The sequence below is a fragment of the Polypterus senegalus genome, chromosome 3, assembly GCF_016835505.1.
Source record: "Polypterus senegalus isolate Bchr_013 chromosome 3, ASM1683550v1, whole genome shotgun sequence".
In the NCBI taxonomy this organism is placed as follows: Eukaryota; Metazoa; Chordata; class Cladistia; order Polypteriformes; family Polypteridae; genus Polypterus; species Polypterus senegalus.
In genome coordinates this window covers 101,632,780-101,653,720 of record NC_053156.1, presented here as the reverse complement: position 1 = coordinate 101,653,720, position 20,941 = coordinate 101,632,780, and the positions used below count along the sequence as shown (strand labels likewise).

Sequence of the window (20,941 nt, the reverse complement as noted above, 5' to 3'; positions counted from 1 at the left end):
TTAACTAAATGAAAGAAATGGCAGAAAATGTGCATAGTAGTAAAGTGTTTATCTAAAGCCATTAATTTCAAAGAGAAAATAACCGATTTGGATTTGTTCTTTGATTTGTTCCCGTTCCTTGATTTTTATTTTTGCAAGGAATATGCACCGACCTTTCTAATATTGTTTGTTCTAACTTGAGGATCTTCAACTAACCCTTTACCAGCAGCCAACGCATTGGGTAATGTGGGAAACATTTGCTCTTGGTAAGCACCACACTGTTGTTGGCACACAGTCTCAACATATTGATATTTCAGAGGATGGAGCAGCTAGTATCTTATTTTTCTACCCTGCCTTCATTTAAACTTAGATTAAATTGGAGGAATGCTCAATTTTTCATGTTTTTGAAGTAAAATATATCTGTTTGTTATTTAAGTCTTTTTGTTGAAGGAATGCTGTAGTATCTTATTAATCCTTTAATAACTTGAACTCAAGCTTGATCTGTAAGAGTCTGTATCTTGTTGCTGTTCTCATTAACCTGGATTAGAATTTCAGAATTGCATAGATTTCTTACTTTCAGGAGCTGCTTTTCAAGTCCATAAATCATTGCAGTGAGGTATGCAACTTTCACACAGTTTCCACATTTGTACTCCAGCTCAATAGGGTCTTGGATGAACATCCACAGATTACATCTGCTGCATTTATTGGGCTTGAGAACCATTATTTTATATTATTTTTTTAATAGTGCTTTCTCTAATCTTTTATGTTAGTATTTTCTTTTTGTAAGATTGAGCAGAGTCAGATATAGGAGGGGTCAGATGTTTGAGTGTTACTACTAAATCTTAATAACACTAACTCACAATCTTAATTTTTCTCCTAAAACTGCTGTACAATAATGTGCTGACATTATTTACCGAAATTGAGCTGTCTTCATGCTGTTGTAGCTATGTAAATAATATGATACTGCTGCATCCTGGAAATAAATTAAAGGTGGAGATGATGTTTAACTTGCTTGGTGATGAATAAATAAAGAATATCATTACTGGTAAATTGATTAAATAAATACACATTTAAATTCATACCTTCTATATATGCTAACACTTGGAAATTGCTCAGTGGGTGGAGGATTACTATATACGAATGGCTTGACATCTGAACCCTACCTGGGTTCTCACTCTGTCTTTTGTCCTGTAATAAACCCCACCATATCCATTGTTATGCAGCTAGGTGAGGATTACTGGACACGAGAAGACCGTGCCTATATTAGTTTCTGCCTCAACCCACATCCTGCAGCACGGGATAGTTGTTCAGATTTGCTGCTTTTTGGATTCAGCAGTAGTTTAGGCTATTGGTCTATTTTTTTAGATATGAAACAGCATAGATAATACCTTCTTTTAAGCTTCTCTAATGCTCCTTCACTAGTGTTAGAGCTCTGAAGCTAACTATTCCCAATTTTCAGGCAATTAGCTTTACCTGGCCATTTTGTAACAGGAGAAAAGAACCTTAAACGTGTTAATGAAGAGGTAATTCCAATGCTTTCTTCTTACTAAAGACATACCGTAAGCAAATTCAACATAGACTTGTGGGCTAGTACAGTAGACTAGTGCATGGTTTTTGACAATTGGTGATATACAGTAACTAAGGGAATGCTTTGCCCCCCAAGATTCTTACTCAATTTTTGGGTTTGTCTCATTTTAGCCAAGGAAACCCTAGAATCACATTAAGGCAAACTGTCATTTGAAATGGTACCGTAAGGTGATTGATAAAACAACACCGTATGAGACTCCTATCAGTTGTTTTAATATTTATCTTATATTTAATAGGATTCGAATGTAGAGATTGCTGGTGCACCAAGACAGGACTTAAAAAAACAGCTCTGTGGTCAACATAGAGATGAATAGAGAATTTTATTTTCAGTTTTTACTAAAATTGCAAGGCGGTTTGGCTCTCAAGATTCAAGGCAACTAGTCCCTGAACCTTGAGGCAAGAGTTTTTTTAAGTGACCTGACCCTTCACAGTGAAAGTACAACCCCTCTTGTATAGTTCAGTTAAACTAATCACTTCCAATAACTATTCAGACTTATTGTTTTTAACTTAGAGCCTTGGTAAGTACAGAGTATCCTAGTTGTCTGTTTCTCTGGATTATTTTCTGATACTATAGTACTCGTATTTGGCAGCCAGACTGGTTACTTCCTCAAATATTCCTCCCTAGTTGTGGTCAGCCATTTTATTTTAAGTTCTGTGATAAGTGGTCTGTGGCATTGTGCAGGCTTTTAAAATAAATAATTATGTCCCAACAGAGAGCAGGCTTAGAATGGGTGCAGGTGTGTGCATGACAGCGCTGCTTCAGGGTAGATTGCAGTGGTTGGCTGATCACAAATTCATGTGCAAATGCGAATGAATTAGTCAGGGGCCTCATTTACACCATGAAGTGGGTGGAGGAACCTGCATGGCAGAAAGGCAAGAGAGATCAGAAGAACAGAATAAGAAAGATGGAGGTTAAAGCGGAGGGAGGGACAGAGCATGAATGTGGTGGGATTGGTAGAAGCCAGGGAGAGGAAAGGAGGCAGGCAGCCAGGAGGAGAGCCCCTAGGAGGTAAACGGGTGTAAGCTGGAGTAACCCCATGCTTGTAGTCCTCTCCCACATAAGCCCAATAAGTGACAGTGGGAGACAAAGTAGCGAGGCATGGGGCGGTGCATTCCTGGAAGCTTTAGGTGACAGCAGTGATCCGAGCCTGTGATGACGTGCTGGCCGTACCTGTCGGAAGGATGTCTTCTCTGGCTGCTGGACCCCATCTGGAGTAAACAGAGGAGATGTCAGTTTTTAGAAATAATGCAGCGGAGACTGTGATTTTCAGAACAATTTCTTGCCTTGTGATTTTAACCAAGTTTTTAATTGATATTTATTTATTGGATTGTTTTAAACTCCACCTTCAAGATGGATTTTTGCGGATTATTTATTGAAAGTTGGAATCACTCCACTTTGCAGCTTTGGATTTTTGAACCCATGACTGCTTTTTTTAATTAATTCCAATAAAAGTACTGAACGGTTTTTGCACTAACCCCTTGCTAGGGCACAATCATTAATTCCATTCTGGGTTCAATGTTTTAAAATTGCATGTTTGTTGTTTCATCATATTTGCAAGTGCTTTTTTTCAGGAGCTTCAAATACATAAGAAAATAACTAAAAAAAATGTCTAGGGTCTCATAGCAGGATTATTTGATTTGTAAACTGAAGTCACCCATTCCAGAGGATTCCCTAGTACAAGTGAAATAATGAATGTTGTTTTAGATTTTCCAATACCAACCCTTCTGAGCAGTTGCTCAAAAATTATTTTTGATTGATTGAACTAAAGATTTTTTCTTAGTACTATAAATGCTGGAGTTGTGGTAGCTGTTTCTACAGTATATTATGTTTCAATGTCACAAGTTTAACTGCACACCAATATCCAGTATTGGTCAATTCAGAAACTGTCACCTTGCAGGTTGTGGACTTTACCGCAACTTAAACATTTAGCCTCTGAATTGTCATGTAACTATGTTTTTTCCTGCTGTACATCAACATAACCTTAAAGATTTTTCTTGACATAGTATTTTTATTAATTCAGGTGACAGGGATTAAACAATGATGGGGCCAATGCAAAAAACACATGCAGCGGTGGAACCTATTGGGAATTACATGCTCAAAATGTCAATAAAGTGACATCACCAAAATAATGGGAAAAATAATATTTAAAATAATAAATAAATAATAAACAGCAGCTGAGAATATTCCTGTAAACCAAACATTTAGTTTTCAGTTTCTCTAGTGTGCTGTAGAGTATAGTGTTCTTTGATTTATATCACATTTATACTCAAAGTGGAAAGTTTGGAATGGTCATTTAACCTTCTTGCATGTTTTTTTATATATTGGAAGAAACCTGGAGTACCTAGTGAAAAATCTATGCACACACAAATTGGATCAGGAGTTTAAAACTTCTTTGAGGTGGTAATGCCCACTGATTTGTAATTATGCCACCCATTTAAATTGCAATTTTCTTTTATTTTATAGTAATAGATATTTGAAGAAGATATTTGAATTTGTTTTATCTGTACTATTTGCGGAAAATGGTCATGAGAAAAGTATAGCTGTAACATTTTTCATAACATGCAGTATCCAATTACTTTATAGATCTACTATCAGTAATAATATGTATAGAAGGAATAACTTCTCTGTTTTGTTGAGAGAATGGCAAGCCTTTTTACTAAAAATAATGGAAAAAAACAATGAAAGTGTGAATTCTAAATGGCTAATGTAACTGCTATTTTCTTTTAACTTGAACCCAAGTAAGCAAGCCCACAGCAGGTCCTGAAGCTATATATATCAGGCAAAATAGCAATTTTACACACTTTGATTCCATTAATGTCAAAACATGCTCCTTGTTTGTAAAAAGTTAAATTGTTTACAAGCTTATAGTGTATGTCTATGAGAAAGTCAGTTAAATTACTTCATCAATAAAAGATGATAATAGTAAGCAAAGCTTGCTTAGGGAGATTGATCATAGAGTTGCAAAATACAGCTAAGCTTGCTGCACTGCACAAAGACTGCCTGCCTCAAATTTAAGATTTTCACATTTTTCTTCACCTTATGATGCATTTATTATGTATGTTTAACCTAGGATATGCTTAGAATAGGAGTAATTTATATGCTTATCCATACTAAATACAATATATGATAAGTCTTAGAAGGAAAACAAGTTCATAGACTAAAGTGAAATAGATGCTAGTGGATCATTCAAGCCTAATTTTCATACAAGTATTGTTAAAGAAACACAAAAGCTGTAAAATGTTTAACTTAAAAATAGAAAAATAAGGGATGAAAGTGTTGACTGATGTAGAATAAAATTTTAAAACTGCAATAGCTCAGGAATCACATCATCCTTAAAATTAAATTTTTTTCCCAAGCTTTACCAAACAAGACTTTACTTCACATCATAAGACTAACAAATGGTAAATTTGATAAAAATTGAATCAAACATGTGATTTCATGTTTAGTCATATTCTGATGAGACTTGAATTAGCAACATAAAGAGCTAGGCAAACTTTTCAGAAACTTTTAAAACACCTCCTGAGGACTTCCCTAAAGCATCATTATGTCTTGTGTCTGCCCCAGGACAACTACTAGCGGGCTCAACCCTATACACTTCCCATGTTAGCAGTTAAGGGGACAATGTAACTATATTCTAAAAAACACCACTCCTGGCTCCTCTTTAGCCGATGTCACATTACTTGACTTCTAACTATAGGTTATGTCATTTTTGCTGACTGTAGCTGCCAATCTTGTAAGGGAAACATGTCAGTTTAAATGACTGAGAATCACTACCCGTGTCATATTTTGACTGTGGACCAACTTTGCACCTTTTTCTGACTTCCAACTTTCTGTGCAGTCAGATAGAGCTGGTCCTATAAGAAGGTTTAACAGTTACGGTGCGTTCAGCTGCAATTATTCCTTTTTTTATTCTTTTTTTCCATTCTGACATGGTACATAAAACACACAATATCAGACTAATGAGATGCTGTTCTGTTTTTGAGGTCCAGATCATTATTATTCCTCACTATTGCATTCTATGTATTGTACCTCTAGATAATCATTAATTGATTGCCAGCACTCATGCAAAAAGAGTCCACATTTTCAAGTAAAGATAAAATCAAACTTGTTTGGTTGTTTTGGAGCAAGGGTGGACTAGTTGGAGTCAGTTGTTGGCTATGTCACATTATGCAACCATTTCATGTAACCATGTCACAAACTTATTATGTAAATGAAGGCCACAACTGAAAATTGCTGGAAAGGTTTCATATTGTGACATAACCTTTAGTTCAGAGAAGAATCAGTTCTCTTCCCAAGTCCCACCTGTATGGCTGACCTCTTCATCCTGTCACACAGAGAAAGCCCAACAACCCTGTACAGAAACCTTTTGACTCTCAGTCTCAGTCATTCAATTACTACCCAGAGCGCATGAATATAAATAAGAAAGGGGAAATAGGAGTACAAGTAAATTAAAATCACCACTATTTGCTATTATACAAACTCTTCCTGATATGTTTGGTATTTTATATAACTAGACAGGCTTGCTTTATTTGCTCATTCCTCTTGTTAAGATGTGTTATTATAATGAAAAATTTTATAATGTGAAAATTATAATGCCTCTGGCATTGCATATGAATATCTGATGAAATTAAAAACATACAAATAAAGTACGCCCTAGTAATAATAATAATAATTAATAATAATTCTTTGCATTTATATAGCGCTTCTTCTCACTACTCAAAGCGCTCAGCAATTGCAGGTTAAGGGCCTTGCTTAAGGGCCAAACAGAGCAGAGTCCTTTTTGGCATTTATGGGATTCGAACCGGCAACTTTCGGATTGCCAGTGCAGATCCCTAGCCTCAGTTGCACTCTACACAACTGTGTTTGACCTTATTCAGGAAAAGATCCCAGCCACCCCACAAGAGAAATACTTTCCCAGACTATGGTCATAAAGCTTATGAAACCATTTCTGGACAAAGGCAGAAATGTAACAACAGTTGCGTAGAGTGCAGCAGGAACTTCCACATGCAGCTAAAGTAATTTTCATCCTTAAGTAGCATTGCATGTGTACTTTGTCAGCATGCTCATGTCGATCAAACACAGAAAGCTCTGCAGTCTACTTGTGACTTTACGCTGTAAGAAGATAAGTAAATAAATCAAAGTAAACAACATTTGATGTGGCTTTTATATGAGTAACATATACAACCTTTTTCATGTAAAGACCACCATAAAAAAATAATCGCAAACAGAACTTATCACGATACCTTGGCGAGCTCTGTAAGCCCTACTGTTTCGTTGAAGGACATATGTGGGGCAGACTGACTGGCAGGATGACGCCCGACCTTTTGCTGCATCCCAACAGTGCTGTCTTTCGCCTTTACGTCTGGTGCAGCTGCGTTGTTCTTATATGTGATTGGACGTTTCTTGCAGGGAGGGCTCCTGTTCTCTTTCTCCAGTGTAGAACCCTCATCCTCATCTGAGTTCACCTCTGTTATATCACATCTTTTTTATTTGAAAACAGTGTCAGATCGGGGGAGCGTGAATGTGACTGAGAGAATAAAAATGAGTAAAAAAAAAAAAAAAGCTAACTTTTACAAATGCCATACATTTACACCGGCTGTTACAGACTCAAATCAAATGAATGTTTTTATTGTACAGTATAGTAGTAACAATAAGAGTAGCTCACTACTCAAAATGGTAATTCTGGAGTGCGCCCGGATTCGATCCCACAACCTCTTGATTATGAGTCTGTCACAAATTTTCTTTTCTTTTAGTTAGTCATCTTATCATCTAACATGTATCCCAAGGATGTGAATATCAAGATTGCTGGTGATTTTAAATTTGCTCATTATGAGTATGTGTGTGTGTGAAAATCCATCCATCCATTATCCAACCCGCTATATCCTAACTACAGGGTCACGAGGGTCTGCTGGAGCCAATCCCAGCCAACACAGGACGCAAGGCAGGAAACAAACCCCAGGCAGGGCGCCAGCCCACCGCAGGGTGCACACACACACACACACACACCAAGCACACACTAGGGACAATTTAGAATCGCCAATGCACCTAACCTGCATGTCTTTGGACTGTGGGAGGAAACCCATACAGACACAGGGAGAACATGCAAACTCCACGCAGGGAGGACCCGGAAAGCGAACCCGGGTCTCCTAACTGTGAGGCAGCAGCGCTACCCACCACGCCACCATGCCGCCGTGTATGAAAATGCTAAATGATAAACTAAATTGTCATTCAGATTTGATTTTTGTCTTAAACCCTGATGCTGATGGGATGGGCTCAAGCAATCCCATATTGGAAAAAGTGGGACAAGAAAATGGCTGGATCGGTTTTTGTCATGGCAGTGTAGAATCTCACAATATAATAAATCTCAGAATTTTTTTTCGAGGGATTTACCAATTTACATCTTTCTTTTTTCATAGTGAATCATCATGAAAGGTACTATGTATGAAGATGGATTGATATTTTATTTGATTTTTTTCTTGTTTCAATTTTACAGAAAAGGTTAAGAAGTCGTTTTACTTTTGACTAAAAGGTCACATAGTGATTGTGTTCTGGGTATAGAATGATTGCTACCAAATGTCATAGTAAACCTTCATAATGCAATTTTTGCACATAAAATGTCATGTGCAGCCATTCTTCTCTACAGATAGTTGGTCAAATTTATTTACATAGCTATTGATTAGTTTGAATGTATCTGAAATATACAGAGATTTTTATTATTCTTTTATTTTAATTTGCAAAGTAAGCAAACTAGAAATCTTTGTAGTTAAGAAATACAATAAGGTCTTATGTATTTATAAATCAAAGATGCTTACTTATAGATATTGTTTCTCTGTGGAACAGAATACAAAATTAAGTTGTACAGTAGTATTTGTTGGACTACTCATTCTTCCTAGACTTTGTTCTAAAGACCTAAAACAATCTTTTTAAATTCTTTAATTTTAAAGCACTTGAGATTATATTTCCCTTTTTCATTAAATGCAGTTTCTTGTATGGCAGAAATCATGTTTCAGTGTTCCTGATACTATTTGTTTTATTTCTTAATCCTGTTATGAATAGCCTGCCAGAGGATATTCTGCATGTACTGTAGTACTTAGCATACTGGGTCTGTCCTAATTGTCCGTTGTGGATGCTGACCCAGACACAGACAGGCGGACACCGATGGTTCACCAACCAACACACGTTTAATCATATTTTACAATATTTACAGTGCACACAACCCAGTACCCCATACCAATCACCCTTAAAGTCCAGACCTCTCAATAATGCCTTTCACTCATCTGGCCGCCTCCACTCCTCTCCTCCGAGCTCTGTCCTCTTCCACCCGACTCCAGCCATCGAATTGAGGGAGGTGGCCCCATTTATGCTCACCCAGATGAGCTTCAGGTGCCTCCCGATAACCTTCTGCCAGCCCTCCCAGGTGTGGTGGAAGTGCCGGCTGTACACCTGGAAGCACTATGGGTGTCCCTGGTCTTCTTCCCCCCAGCACTTCCGGATGTGGTGGGTGCTGAGGTCTAGGGCTCCTCAGGCAACTGAGCACCCCCTGACGGTGACCATGGGCCCCCATAGGGTTGAGCTTCTAAGCTCTGTTCCCGTGGTCCCCAAAGCCACCTAGGCGATCACCCCCTCGTTGTCTGGAAGAGGCGTAAGCCCTCCTCCGGTCCTTCTGGGCGTCCCGGCTGAGTACCACCCCAGCCACTCATCACACCGTTCAAATATTATTCTGTGCTGGGAATGAACATATATTGGATAGAAATGGAATACTTTTGAAAAATGTGTCAAACAACTTCTGATAGTAAGATTAATAAAATATAACAAATTTTAACAATTATGTCACTACCATCTTCTATATTTTTATACTGTCTTTCTAAATTTTTAGGAGCTATTGCAGTTTATAATTTATGGCATTTTAGACAAATATTAACTGGTTTAGGCAGGCTGAAAATGCAGGGATAAGAAGTATTTATGCCTGTATCCTAGATCTTCATTTTTAGATTGGTAATTTTCAATTTATTCTATGTAAAATCGACTTTAGTGTACCAACATATTTGATAGGAGATCAACATGTTAGAAACAAAACAGGAAGGAAAACAGGATATATTTCAGCTTTAAAGTTTTTAATGTGTCATATTTTGAATTCTCAGTAAACTGTAAATGAATTTTCAAGTCAGTCTGGATAACATCCATCCATTCTCAAACCTACTTAATATAGTTCTGGCTTGTGGGGTACCAGAGTCCAGCATTAGAACCAACCCTGGACAGAAGTTAATTGCAGAGTTCTCTCACACGCCCACCTAGACTTATTTACACCTGTTCAGTAAGCAGCTAAATTAACATGTACATCTTTAGGGTGTGTGAGAAAAACAGAGTAACTACAGAAAGCCAACTTGAACACAGGAAGAATGTGATCAAATATTTTACAGCTGTTTTTGCAAAGATGGAAATACTGTATGGAATAGAGTACACATTAAGAATCACATTAGGGCCCCTGTGGAAATCAGCTTCTGTCTAACAAGCTGGCAGATGGCAACTGGAAGATAAAGAAGAATAAAAGCAGAAGTTTGTCAGCTGGCAGTAGCAAACATCCTTTGTAGATTGTTCAGCTTTTAGAAGAATATTAGGGCAGTGGGAACTATCAGTGATGGCTGAGAATGATCTGATATCCCCTGGATGTAAAACTCCTAATGTTCTTCACAAGCAATTCCTTACCAAAAGTAAATGAAAGCCAAGTAAGAAAGAATGAAGTGACTGCTGTCAGAAATAGCCAAATACCCAAGCCAAGTTAGGAGAACAATAGTAGTTTAAAAGATGAGAAATGATTGAGTTGGTGGTGAAAGAAAATCAACTGACTTCCAAATAATTATATATCATGCATATTTATTTGCAGGTCTGTAAGGGCTGTTAGCTGCGTTATAATGTGGGTTTTTGTTGCCCAACTCTTTTTAAAAATGTTGTAATTAGTGTTACTTTTAAAATTTATTACTGATTAAAAATCATTGAGTGAGTTCAAGGCCCAGTGAAACACAGTATACATGAAGAGCTGAAATGTTTTAGCCTGAGGTCTTCATTTGAATCAGCATTTCAATTTGTAAGGAGAATAAGAAAAGTATATACATGCAGGTAGAATTATGCTTAAAAATAAAATTGGAAGATGGGAGAGCACAACAAATTATGCATTAATCTTAATCAATGGTTTTCATTTAAAATATTGAGCTATTATAGATACAATTCACTGACCAACATTTATGCCTTTAGTCAGTATTATAAAAAATTATTAAATCTACTCACCTTCATAGCTCAATCAACCTGTTCTTTTGCTCTCTGCAGATTCTGAATATTTTCATTATTTTTCCACTAATTATTAATACAGTTAATGCCTTTTTATTTTGTTATATTGATCTGATTTATAAAGTAATGTAATACTTAAACAAATATAGCTCACAGTAATCCAGGAATTAAGACGGATGGCATACCTATTTCTCATCCCATTATACGTGTAAGCATCTAGAAACACTACTGAAACTGAATAGAATAATAATTCACTAATTAGAGTGATTAATCAATTTCATATATCCAGTTGCAGTGATTATGTCAATTTATTATCCAAAATGTATACCTCACACCATTTACATACCATCTGGTGTTTACAGTATGTGTAAAACAGATCATACTGAATGTGTAATATTTAGCAGAATGATGGACAGACAGTCTTTCAATATTTAAGAATGATCTTAAAATGTTTTTTTGTGACTTGGACAGTAGTGAACTATAAGAACTATCTGACATCTAATGTGATATAATCTGTCTCATCATTCGTGTTGCTTCTTTTGTAACCAAACAACCAAATTTAAGTTTGTTAGTTTTCTAAGTAAGTCTTCTACTCTGCATGCATTGAAATCTTTGAACCTATCTCCTCAAGTCACATAAAATGTTTGCAATATACAGTTTCTCTTTTTGTATATGTGCCCACTCATTTCTGCATGGTAATGTTTTGCAGTCTAAAAAGCTACATTAAAAACCATAAATAGCCATACTTTTGGTGTATATGCCCTTAGGCTGGGAAACTCTCTAGCAAGGTAATAACAGAAACAGTAAAATTATTGAATCAGAGGATTAATAAGAAACTGGCATAGGAGATAGTAGTGTTGATTTGCATGTCCATAGATCAAATATGAGATTGAGTGAATCCAAGTACTGCCTTCTTATAGATTTTGTACATTCTTCCAATGCCCGGATGTTTCTCTGGATTATTTTATTTCATTATATATTCTAACTTGAAGGCCTGTGCGCTGGAACTGGGGAGTCCTCTACAGCGCATCTTCAACCTGAGCTTGGAACAGGGGAAAGTCCTGAGGCTTTGGAAAACATCTTGTATCACCCCAGTCCCAAAGATATCATGTCCTAGTGAGCAGAATGACTTCCGGCCTGTTGCTCTGACGTCACATGTGATGAAGACCATGGAGTGGCTGCTGCTTCACCACCTGAGGCCACAGGTCTGCCACGCCCTCGACCCTCTGCAGTTCGCATACCAGGAGAAGGTGGGAGTGGAGGATGCCATCATCTATATGCTACACCGATCCCTCTTCCACTTGGACAGAGGCAGTTGTGCTGTTAGAATAATGTTTTTGGACTTCTCTAGCGCCTTCAACACCATCCAATCTCTGCTCCTTAGAGACAAGCTGACAGAGATGGGAGTAGATTCACACCTGGTGGCATGGATCATGGACTATCTTACAGACAGACCTCAGTATGTGCATCTCGGGAACTGCAGGTCTGACATTTTGGTCAGCAACACAGGAGCACCACAAGGGACTGTACTTTCTCCGATTTCAGCCTACAGTACATACATGAGACTTCCAATACGACTCGGGGTCCTGCCAAGTGAAAAAGTTCGCTGATGACATTGCTATTGTGGGCTGCATCGGGAGTGGGCAGGAGGAGGAATATATGAAGCTAATCAAAGACTTTGTTAAATGGTGTGACTCAAACCACTTACACCTGAAAACCAGCAAGACCAAGGAACTGGTAGTGGATTTTAGGAGGCCCAGGCTCCTCATGGACCCCGTGATCATCAGAGGAGACTGTGTACAGAGGGTGCAGACCTATAAATACTTGGGAATGCAGCTGGATAATAAATTGGACTGGACTGCCAATACTGATGCTCTGTGTAAGAAAGGTCAGAGCCGACTATACTTCCTTAGAAGGTTGGCGTCCTTCAACATCTGCAATAAGATGCTGCAGATGTTCTACCAGACGGTTGTGGCGAGTGCCCTCTTCTACGCGGTGGTGTGCTGGGAGGCAGCATAAAGAGGAAGGACGCCTCACACCTGGACAAACTTGTTAGGAAGGCAGGCTCTATTGTAGGAATGAAGCTGGGCCAGTTTAACATCTGTGGCAGAGCAACGGGTGTTACGAAAGCTCCTGTCAATCATGGAGAATCCACTGCATCCACTGAACAGTGTCATCTCCAGGCAGAGGAGTAGCTTCAGTGACAGACTGCTGTCACTGTCCTGCCCCACTGACAGACTGAGGAAATCGTTCCTCCCCCACACTATGCGACTCTTCAATTCCACCCGGGGGAGTAAATGCTAACATTATTCAAAGTTATTGTCTGTTTTTACATTAATTTTTATTACTCTTTAATTTAATATTGTTTTTTGTATTAGTATACTGCTGCTGGATTATGTGAATTTCCCCTTGGGATTAATAAAGTATCTATCTATCTATCTATCTATCTATCTATCTATCTATCTATCTATCTATCTATCTATCTATCTATCTATCTATCTAATGTGTGCATGGTAGGTAGATTTACAACTTTAAATTAACCTGGTATAAGTCAGTGTGTCCTGTAATGAGCTAGTGTCCCATCTACTATTGGTTTTTAACTTGTTTCCGATGCTGAGAGGTTGTGCTTTAGTCTCTGTGACCATGAACTAGATTTGAAAAATGAACGAGTGTCGATTTTATTAGTTACATAATCATGATTGAGCATTTATTAGAATTATTCCACTTTTATATTTGAGCAACAGCCTTGCTTGTTTGAAATTAGTTTGCTTTACTGAAATACTGAACATGATGAGCGATCTCAGTTTTTACTCAAATCATGTTTTCTAATTACTATTCCAGCTCTCGAATGTGAAACAGCAGCATTTCCAGAATACATCACAGCTTTTTTGTTCTTTCAGAGATAAATATAAAAATCTCAGAATTGATTTATATAAACTTCAAACTTGTACATAGGTGTTATATTTTAGTTTCAGTAATGCATGCTGTACATTTAAGCAGCAGCTCATACATTTAAATTAAGTATCATTCAGCAGTGTTGTTGTAGTAGCAGGCTTTTTACTTGTTCATAGCTTAGCAGTATCCTTAGCAGTAACAGCAGTTTTTTGAAACTCAGCCTCCATTACGATATTGTGTGCAATTCTCAATAAATATCCCTGCCAGTATAAACTAAAGTTAGAGCCATCAACCTTCTACTTTAGTCAATTAAAGCTAAAAATTTTTATTGTAAACTGTAATCACCAAAATAGTTTAAAATAGTGCATTTTTAGTTATATTTGTGGTCACTTCAGTTTTTGATTTAGTATCTCATTCAAGTTTGTGTCCTGCTTTTTTTCCAGTGTTATTAGCATTGGCTTTAGTAGCCCCCTAACCTTGTGGTGGACCAATCTTATTCAAAAATTGAATGGATTTTCTATTTTATGTAAGTCAACTGATTTAATAACTTAAATGTTTTTGTTTCTTGTTTTATCAGCTGTGGCATATACTGCAGGTTATAAAAAGACTCCACCCCCTGTTCCCCCACGAACCACTTCCAAGCCGTTAATTTCTGTAACAGCCCAAAGCAGTACTGAGTCCACCCAAGATGCCTACCATGATGGCCGACATTTGAGGGGAGGACTATGGCCTCAGGATGGCAGAGGGATGTACAACTCCACCGATAGTCTAGACAGCACCAAAGCAGTAACTCTTGCCATGGAGACAGCAGCTGGCAAGCGACATACTTCCACAGACAGCCACAGCTCTGTTCTCACAAGTGATAAGGCCATTTTGGTGAAAAAGGCAGAAGAATATCTCAAGATTCGGCGATCTTCCATAGGCATTCAGGTAAACTATCATTACCATGTCCTATTATAAACTGGTCTTGTTCATTTTATAAATAAAATCATATTAGTCATTAATTAATTTGAATTAATCTCTTGTTCGTTTAGCTGAAAAGCTGCAAGATATGTCAAGAAAAATAGAAATGTATGATTCCATAAGCAAATTAGAATTAAATGTGAAATGTTGCACCATGTGAGATACATGTATTTCAGTATTTCATAGTATAGATAACTGGTTGAAGTATATAATTATGTTTAGATCTAAGAGTTAAGTCAAGAACTATTATTTATTTTCCTTCAATTGTTAATGTTTGCCTCACTGCACCTAAAAGGAAAATCTACTTAAAATGTCACTTTCAAGACCCTTAAATTATATACAGTAATCTATATATGTGCATATATGTATGAATACAGTATATATATGTGTGTATATATATATATACATATATATATATACTGTATATATATATATATATACTCAGCAAAAAAAGAAACGACTTTCAACTGTTTTTACTTTCAGTAAACTTAATGTGTAAATATTTGTATGAACAGTAAAAGAGTCAAGACCATAAGACATAAACTAAAAAAGTTTCACAATGTGTCCCTGAATGAAGGGAGGCTCAAAATCAAAAGTACCAGTCAGTATCTGGTGTGGCCACCAGCTGCTTGAAGTACTGCAGTGCATCTCCTCCTCATGGACTGGACCAGATTTGTCAGTTCTTGCTTTGAGATGTTACCCCACTCTTCCACCAAGGCACCTGCAAGTTCCTGGACATTTCTGGGGGGAATGGCCCTAGCCCTCACCCTGCGATCCAACAGGTCCCAGACGTGCTCAATTCCTTCAACGATAAACACGAATCCGTCCATCACCCCTGGTGAGACAAAACCGTGACTCATCAGTGAAGAGCACTTTTTGCCACTCCTGTCTGGTCCAGCGAAGGTGGGTTTGCGCCCATAGACGGCGTTGTTGCTGGTGATGTCTGGTAAGGACCTGCCTTACAACAGGCCTACAAGCCCTCAGTCCAGCCTCTCTCAGCCTATTGCGGACAGTCTGAGCACTGATGGAGGGATTGTGTGTTCCTGGTGTGACTCGGGCAGTTGTTGTGGCCATCCTGTACCTGTCACGCAGGTGTGATATTCAGATGTACCGATCCTGTGCAGGTGTTGTTACACGTGGTCTTCCACTGCGAGGATGATCAGCTGTCCTTCCTGTCTCCCTGTAGCGCTGTCTTAGGCGTCTCACAGTGCGGACATGACAATTTATTGCCCTAGCCACATCAGCAGTCCTCATGCCTCCCTGCAGCATGCCTAATGTACGTTCACGCAGATGAGCAGGGACCCTGGGCATCTTTCTTTTGTTTTTTTACACAGTCGGTAGACAAGTCTCTTTAGTGTCCTGCGTTTTTAGAACTGTGACCTTAAATGCCTACTTTCTGTAAGCTGTTAAGGTCTTAACGACTATTCCACAGGTGCATGTTAATTAATTGATTATGGTTAATTGAACATGCATGGAAAACATTGTTTAAACCCGTTACAATGAAGATCTGTAAAGTTATTTGGATTTTTAAAACATTATTGTTGAAATACACAGTCCTGAAAAAGGGACGTTTCTTTTTTTGCTGAGTATATATATATATATATATGTGCAAATATATATATATATATGTGTGTGTGTATATGTATAGACATTTTTCAGGTACTCGGAAACATCTCAGAACACAAAGAGTTAGGTTAAATGGTGATCTCTTATAAGCCATGTATAAGTAAGCATGGATTTATGCATTAATGCGCTCTGTGATGGACTAGATTAATGGCCACAGAAGATCTTTGACTTACGGCCCAGTGCTACTGAAATATGCTATAGCTCTACATGAGTGAAATACTATAAATGAAAAAAGTGTTTGCTTTTATTTCCTAGGTTTACAAAAATAGTTTTGTAACAAGACTGTTGTAGCACATCAGCTTTTGTTTTAACAGTGTTAAAAAGAAGACTTTATCTTTGTCACATTATCAGACAAACGTTTATACTTCAAGTAAATTTTGTATGTCCCTTCATTACAGTACTTGTATTTTGTTTTTTTTATAGAATGTTAATTTTGATGCAGAGTTTGATACAAGGTTTTTTTAATATTATTATAGTAGAAGTTCAAACTGAAAAACATAATTCACATTTAGCAGATTATTTTACTACAGACCAGAATATTGAAAATTTGTCATGTAAAATTAGATGAAAAGAGAAAGCAGGCAGGTTTTTCATTCCTTAGACAAAGCTATATCTGCTTTTGGGATTTCACACTCATCACTCACACTTTTGGCACTTTGAAATGTGTTTTATATCCTCTTTAAATTGCACGTCAATAAATACTTAATGCTTCTTATTCATAGTTCAGTGTACCAAACTTGAAAACAGGAATCAAAGTTATGAAGCATCTTTCTTTTTTATGGACTAATGCTTTTTATGGAATTTACATGAAACTAATGTACTAATGCTTTTCATGGTTATTGGAGAACTAAAGATGGCAACTGCTGGTATTGTTGTCCTACTAATAAAAGGAAACCGTGAAAAAAAACAGCAATAAGGGAAATCAGTTTTGAATCATCTGCTCAATGATGCTATTTCAATTAAACAAAAGCATACATTATATTACATGCAAAGAATGTGTCTGATTCCTCGATGCCTATAGACAAAATGAATGTGAAAAATATTTGTATTAAGGCAATCCATTCAGGGTGACATAGTTTACTGTTTCCTGTCTACCTGTTTTCCAGAATATAAGTTGATGAAGATTTTAATTCTCTAAGGTGTTTCTTTCAAGTAGTCTAAATGGTAGATTGTTCTAAGCAAGCAATATATATGTGTGAAGAAGTAGTTATTAACACTGGTGCAAAATGTTTGTTTTCTTGTGTTTCTTTCAATGTTCTTATATTTAAGTTGAAGAACACATTTTAGAACCCACCCTAGTATGTTTGTTTGCTTAAGGAAAAATAGGTTAATTTTTCTTCCATTGGTCTATGAGGATTCCTATGCCTGCCTTATAAAGTATACTTTGTAGCTTCTATAATTCCTCCAAATATTTTTACTTCCTTTTTACTATGTACATTAAATTCCTTTGCCATATGTATGCCTTTATCATAATGTTGCAATCTGTACAGTCTGTAATTTGCTGTTTACATTTTATACAATTATCATTTGTACAAATCAGAAAATGTGTGAAATTCCATTTAGACTTATTGCTGAATAATAATTTGCTTAATAATTTGTCCATCTGCACATTTCTCTTCCTCATTCCAATCTCAGTATCAGTAATCAGTAGCTCAGACTATCCTTGTTCATATTGTCATTTAACCAGGCTACTTGGCTGCAAATATCCTTCTAGGTATCCTACAATGTTGCATTGCGCTTGTTACTGTCAACTACTTGTAGTATATTAATGTATTGTCCAGTAACCACTTGATTATATTCCATGTCCACGATGAATAGTTTGGTCAAAGTAGCAGTATTACCGAATGCCACAGTCCCGTGTATGTTTAATTTATTTGATTTTGTTACTCCGAGCGAACCACCCTAAACTAATAAATAAATATGCATGCTCAATAATACAGATATATTCTGAAGCAGTCCTTTAGTACCTTGTGGACTCTTTTTAATTTCAGTGACTTAGTAATAAAAGCATTTATATATTTTGTCATGATTACATTTAATATAATGTTTTCATTTTATTCAAGATGTTTCCCAATTATGAGAGATCTTTTTCAATTGAATGGTTATGGCATTTCTTGTCCTCCATATTTTCTTTACATTCTTTCATGGGTGTCTTATTCATTTCTGGATATGCTGGAAGTGTTTTCTGACCCTTCTTTTGCTTCTCACCAGTCTTTTTTCCTTGTCAAAACTGAACTAAAACTACAACAATCAAAGTCACTATTACTTAAAATTCTTTTAAAAAGTAATAAAAAAAATATCCATTGTAGCAGTGCAATGACACACCGTAATGGCACCCAACAAACATTGCCCCTAAGTGGCCAATGGAAAGACTGTGCAGGATGTCTGATTCAGCTTCACTCTTCTCATGGACCACACCAATCCAACAGTTTTCATCATACATGCACCCAACATAGCCTGCAATAGGACACTAGCCTAATGTGAGGGATGCATCTGATCCATCAGGAGTGAGATTGTGAGAGGGCAGGATCTCATCTGCTGCTTCAGTGGGGAATATTTGAACCAGACACCCAGCTAACTCTGAGTTTGCCATCTTCTGTAGGGACCTAACAGTGGTTCTCTCAAGTACCTGGTACTCTTTTGACCATGGAAAACCGCATTCTATGTTCTGCAACATGAGACAGGACATCGTCATTTGATATGATAAAATGTTTGACCTTTTTTATAACTTACTGATTGAAAACTCAATGATTACCATTTTTGATGCATGGCACATTCAGCCTATTTTTAGGATGGAAAATAAACATGAAAGATTTGCATAAGAAAAGTAAGGTTTGTGTTTTGAGAAAGACGGGGTAATGTAAAATAAATTTAAAAAAATTTAAAATTAATCTGCACATTCACCCATGCCGTTAGGGTTCTCTGAAAATTAAATCCAACATGCTTTTTTGGATTTGATAGGTCGACTGTTAAAACCTTGAGACAGATACTTCTCTGTTTGTTTTTTCAGAAAGCCTATATAGTTCATCTGATTAAGGAAAAAAATCAAAAGCCTGTGTTGGTTACAAATATGTGTTTCTGAAGCCTAAACATAGCTATGCCAAAAACTCAAATTTTGGTAATTTTCAAGGGATTTCTTTGACCATGCAAAAGTCATCGCGCCAAAAGTTTTAAATATCGTCACATACTATACCAATTCATGTGCCAGTGTGCAATGTCTGAGCCTGCTCAGTGGCTTAGTTCTTGAGCTATGGACTTTGTGAAATTTAATGAAAAAATAAGGCCAGATAAAATCACCCCCCTGGCCTCAGTAAACTGGCTATATCATCAAAACTTTTTTACAGGGTATCTCCTGACAAACATGGGTACACCTGATAATTTTTCCAGGCCATTGGTTGATCTGACATGGAATAACCCTTTTTGTTTCATTATTATTGATTATTTTGAATGCATTTTCCTTTTTCCCCCCTTATGGGCGAACAAATGTTTTATTGTTTTGAAGTGTGAAATCATCTCAGCACCACTATTTAAGATGGTGGAATGCATCGAGATATATCCAGGTTTTTGAATTCAATATCAAAATTCTCAAACCCATCACACAAAGATTGGGAAATGATTTTTGGTATGTATTATTACCTGATACTCACTTCTGATTCTTGGAGATCTCAAGAAAGACTTGTTAGCAATGGAGTTCCATTGTCAACAACCTGTCATCTTCTAGGAAAAACAAAATAAAATGACAGTGTCTATAAAAAGCAAAATCATGGCATGAAAAAAATATCTAAAAATGTATCATAACACCGAAACCATTGCAAAATGTGAAAAATCTGAAAATATTCTAAAACCTTCTAAGGACTTGAAATTTTGCATGTTCATTTGACTTACTAATTTTATGTAAGTAAAATTTGCTGAAGTGATTTAAGAGTATTAATATCATTATAAGGTCCACAGGGGCAATCCTCAGGACTCATCCACACCAATGAACTACATAAAACACAGTTCAGTCACGTGATAATCTAGTGCTTTTTTGTATTTCATGCTCATGTTCGCCTTTCTGCCATTGGCTGAGGAATAATTCTTCCTGACAATCGTCTGGAGCGAACTGGTTTTAACCTTGAAAAATGGAATGAAGGACGAACCTTAAAATGTGTTAGCAAAGCCAATTCATAAGACACAAGCAGTGTGTTTAGTAATCTTGGGGCTACTTTACAGAACACCTTTTTAGGAGAAAGTCTTGCATAGTTGTCTTTCTCAGTCCACAAACTGTTTAGCAGTGGTTGACAGTGTTGTTAGTTATCCCTGGACTAGCCTCGTATTTAAATTAGACTAGTATTTCTAAGCCAAGTGAGAACCTCAGTTAAAGTAAGAATGGAAGGAAATACTGAAATTAAATTCATCAAGATGAGTTTTGACCTATGTAGACAATAAAAAGGTGATGTTTTTGTTGAAGAATTGTACAAAGCATTACAGAAAACTTATGCCAGTTTTAGAATGTCAGTATCCCAGATGGGCAAAGGCCCCAGGCCTCTATCACACCAGTTACAAGCTTGTTATTAGATGTCTACCTGTTACCACCAGAATAGTGAGGAAGTGGAGCCTGGAGGC

At 37.0% G+C, this 20,941-nt stretch overlaps 1 protein-coding gene across 3 annotated transcripts in view; it reads left to right on the top strand.

Annotated features, from left to right (window-relative positions):
- Positions 1 to 20,941, top strand: part of dlgap2a (discs, large (Drosophila) homolog-associated protein 2a) — a 1,338,703-nt gene that overhangs the window by 1,274,327 nt on the left and 43,435 nt on the right. For all 3 annotated transcript variants that reach the window (XM_039747697.1, XM_039747699.1, XM_039747698.1), the window contains one exon: positions 14,325 to 14,677. In XM_039747697.1, the coding sequence (XP_039603631.1) occupies positions 14,325 to 14,677 (353 nt within the window). The remainder of the gene's footprint in view (positions 1 to 14,324; positions 14,678 to 20,941) is intronic.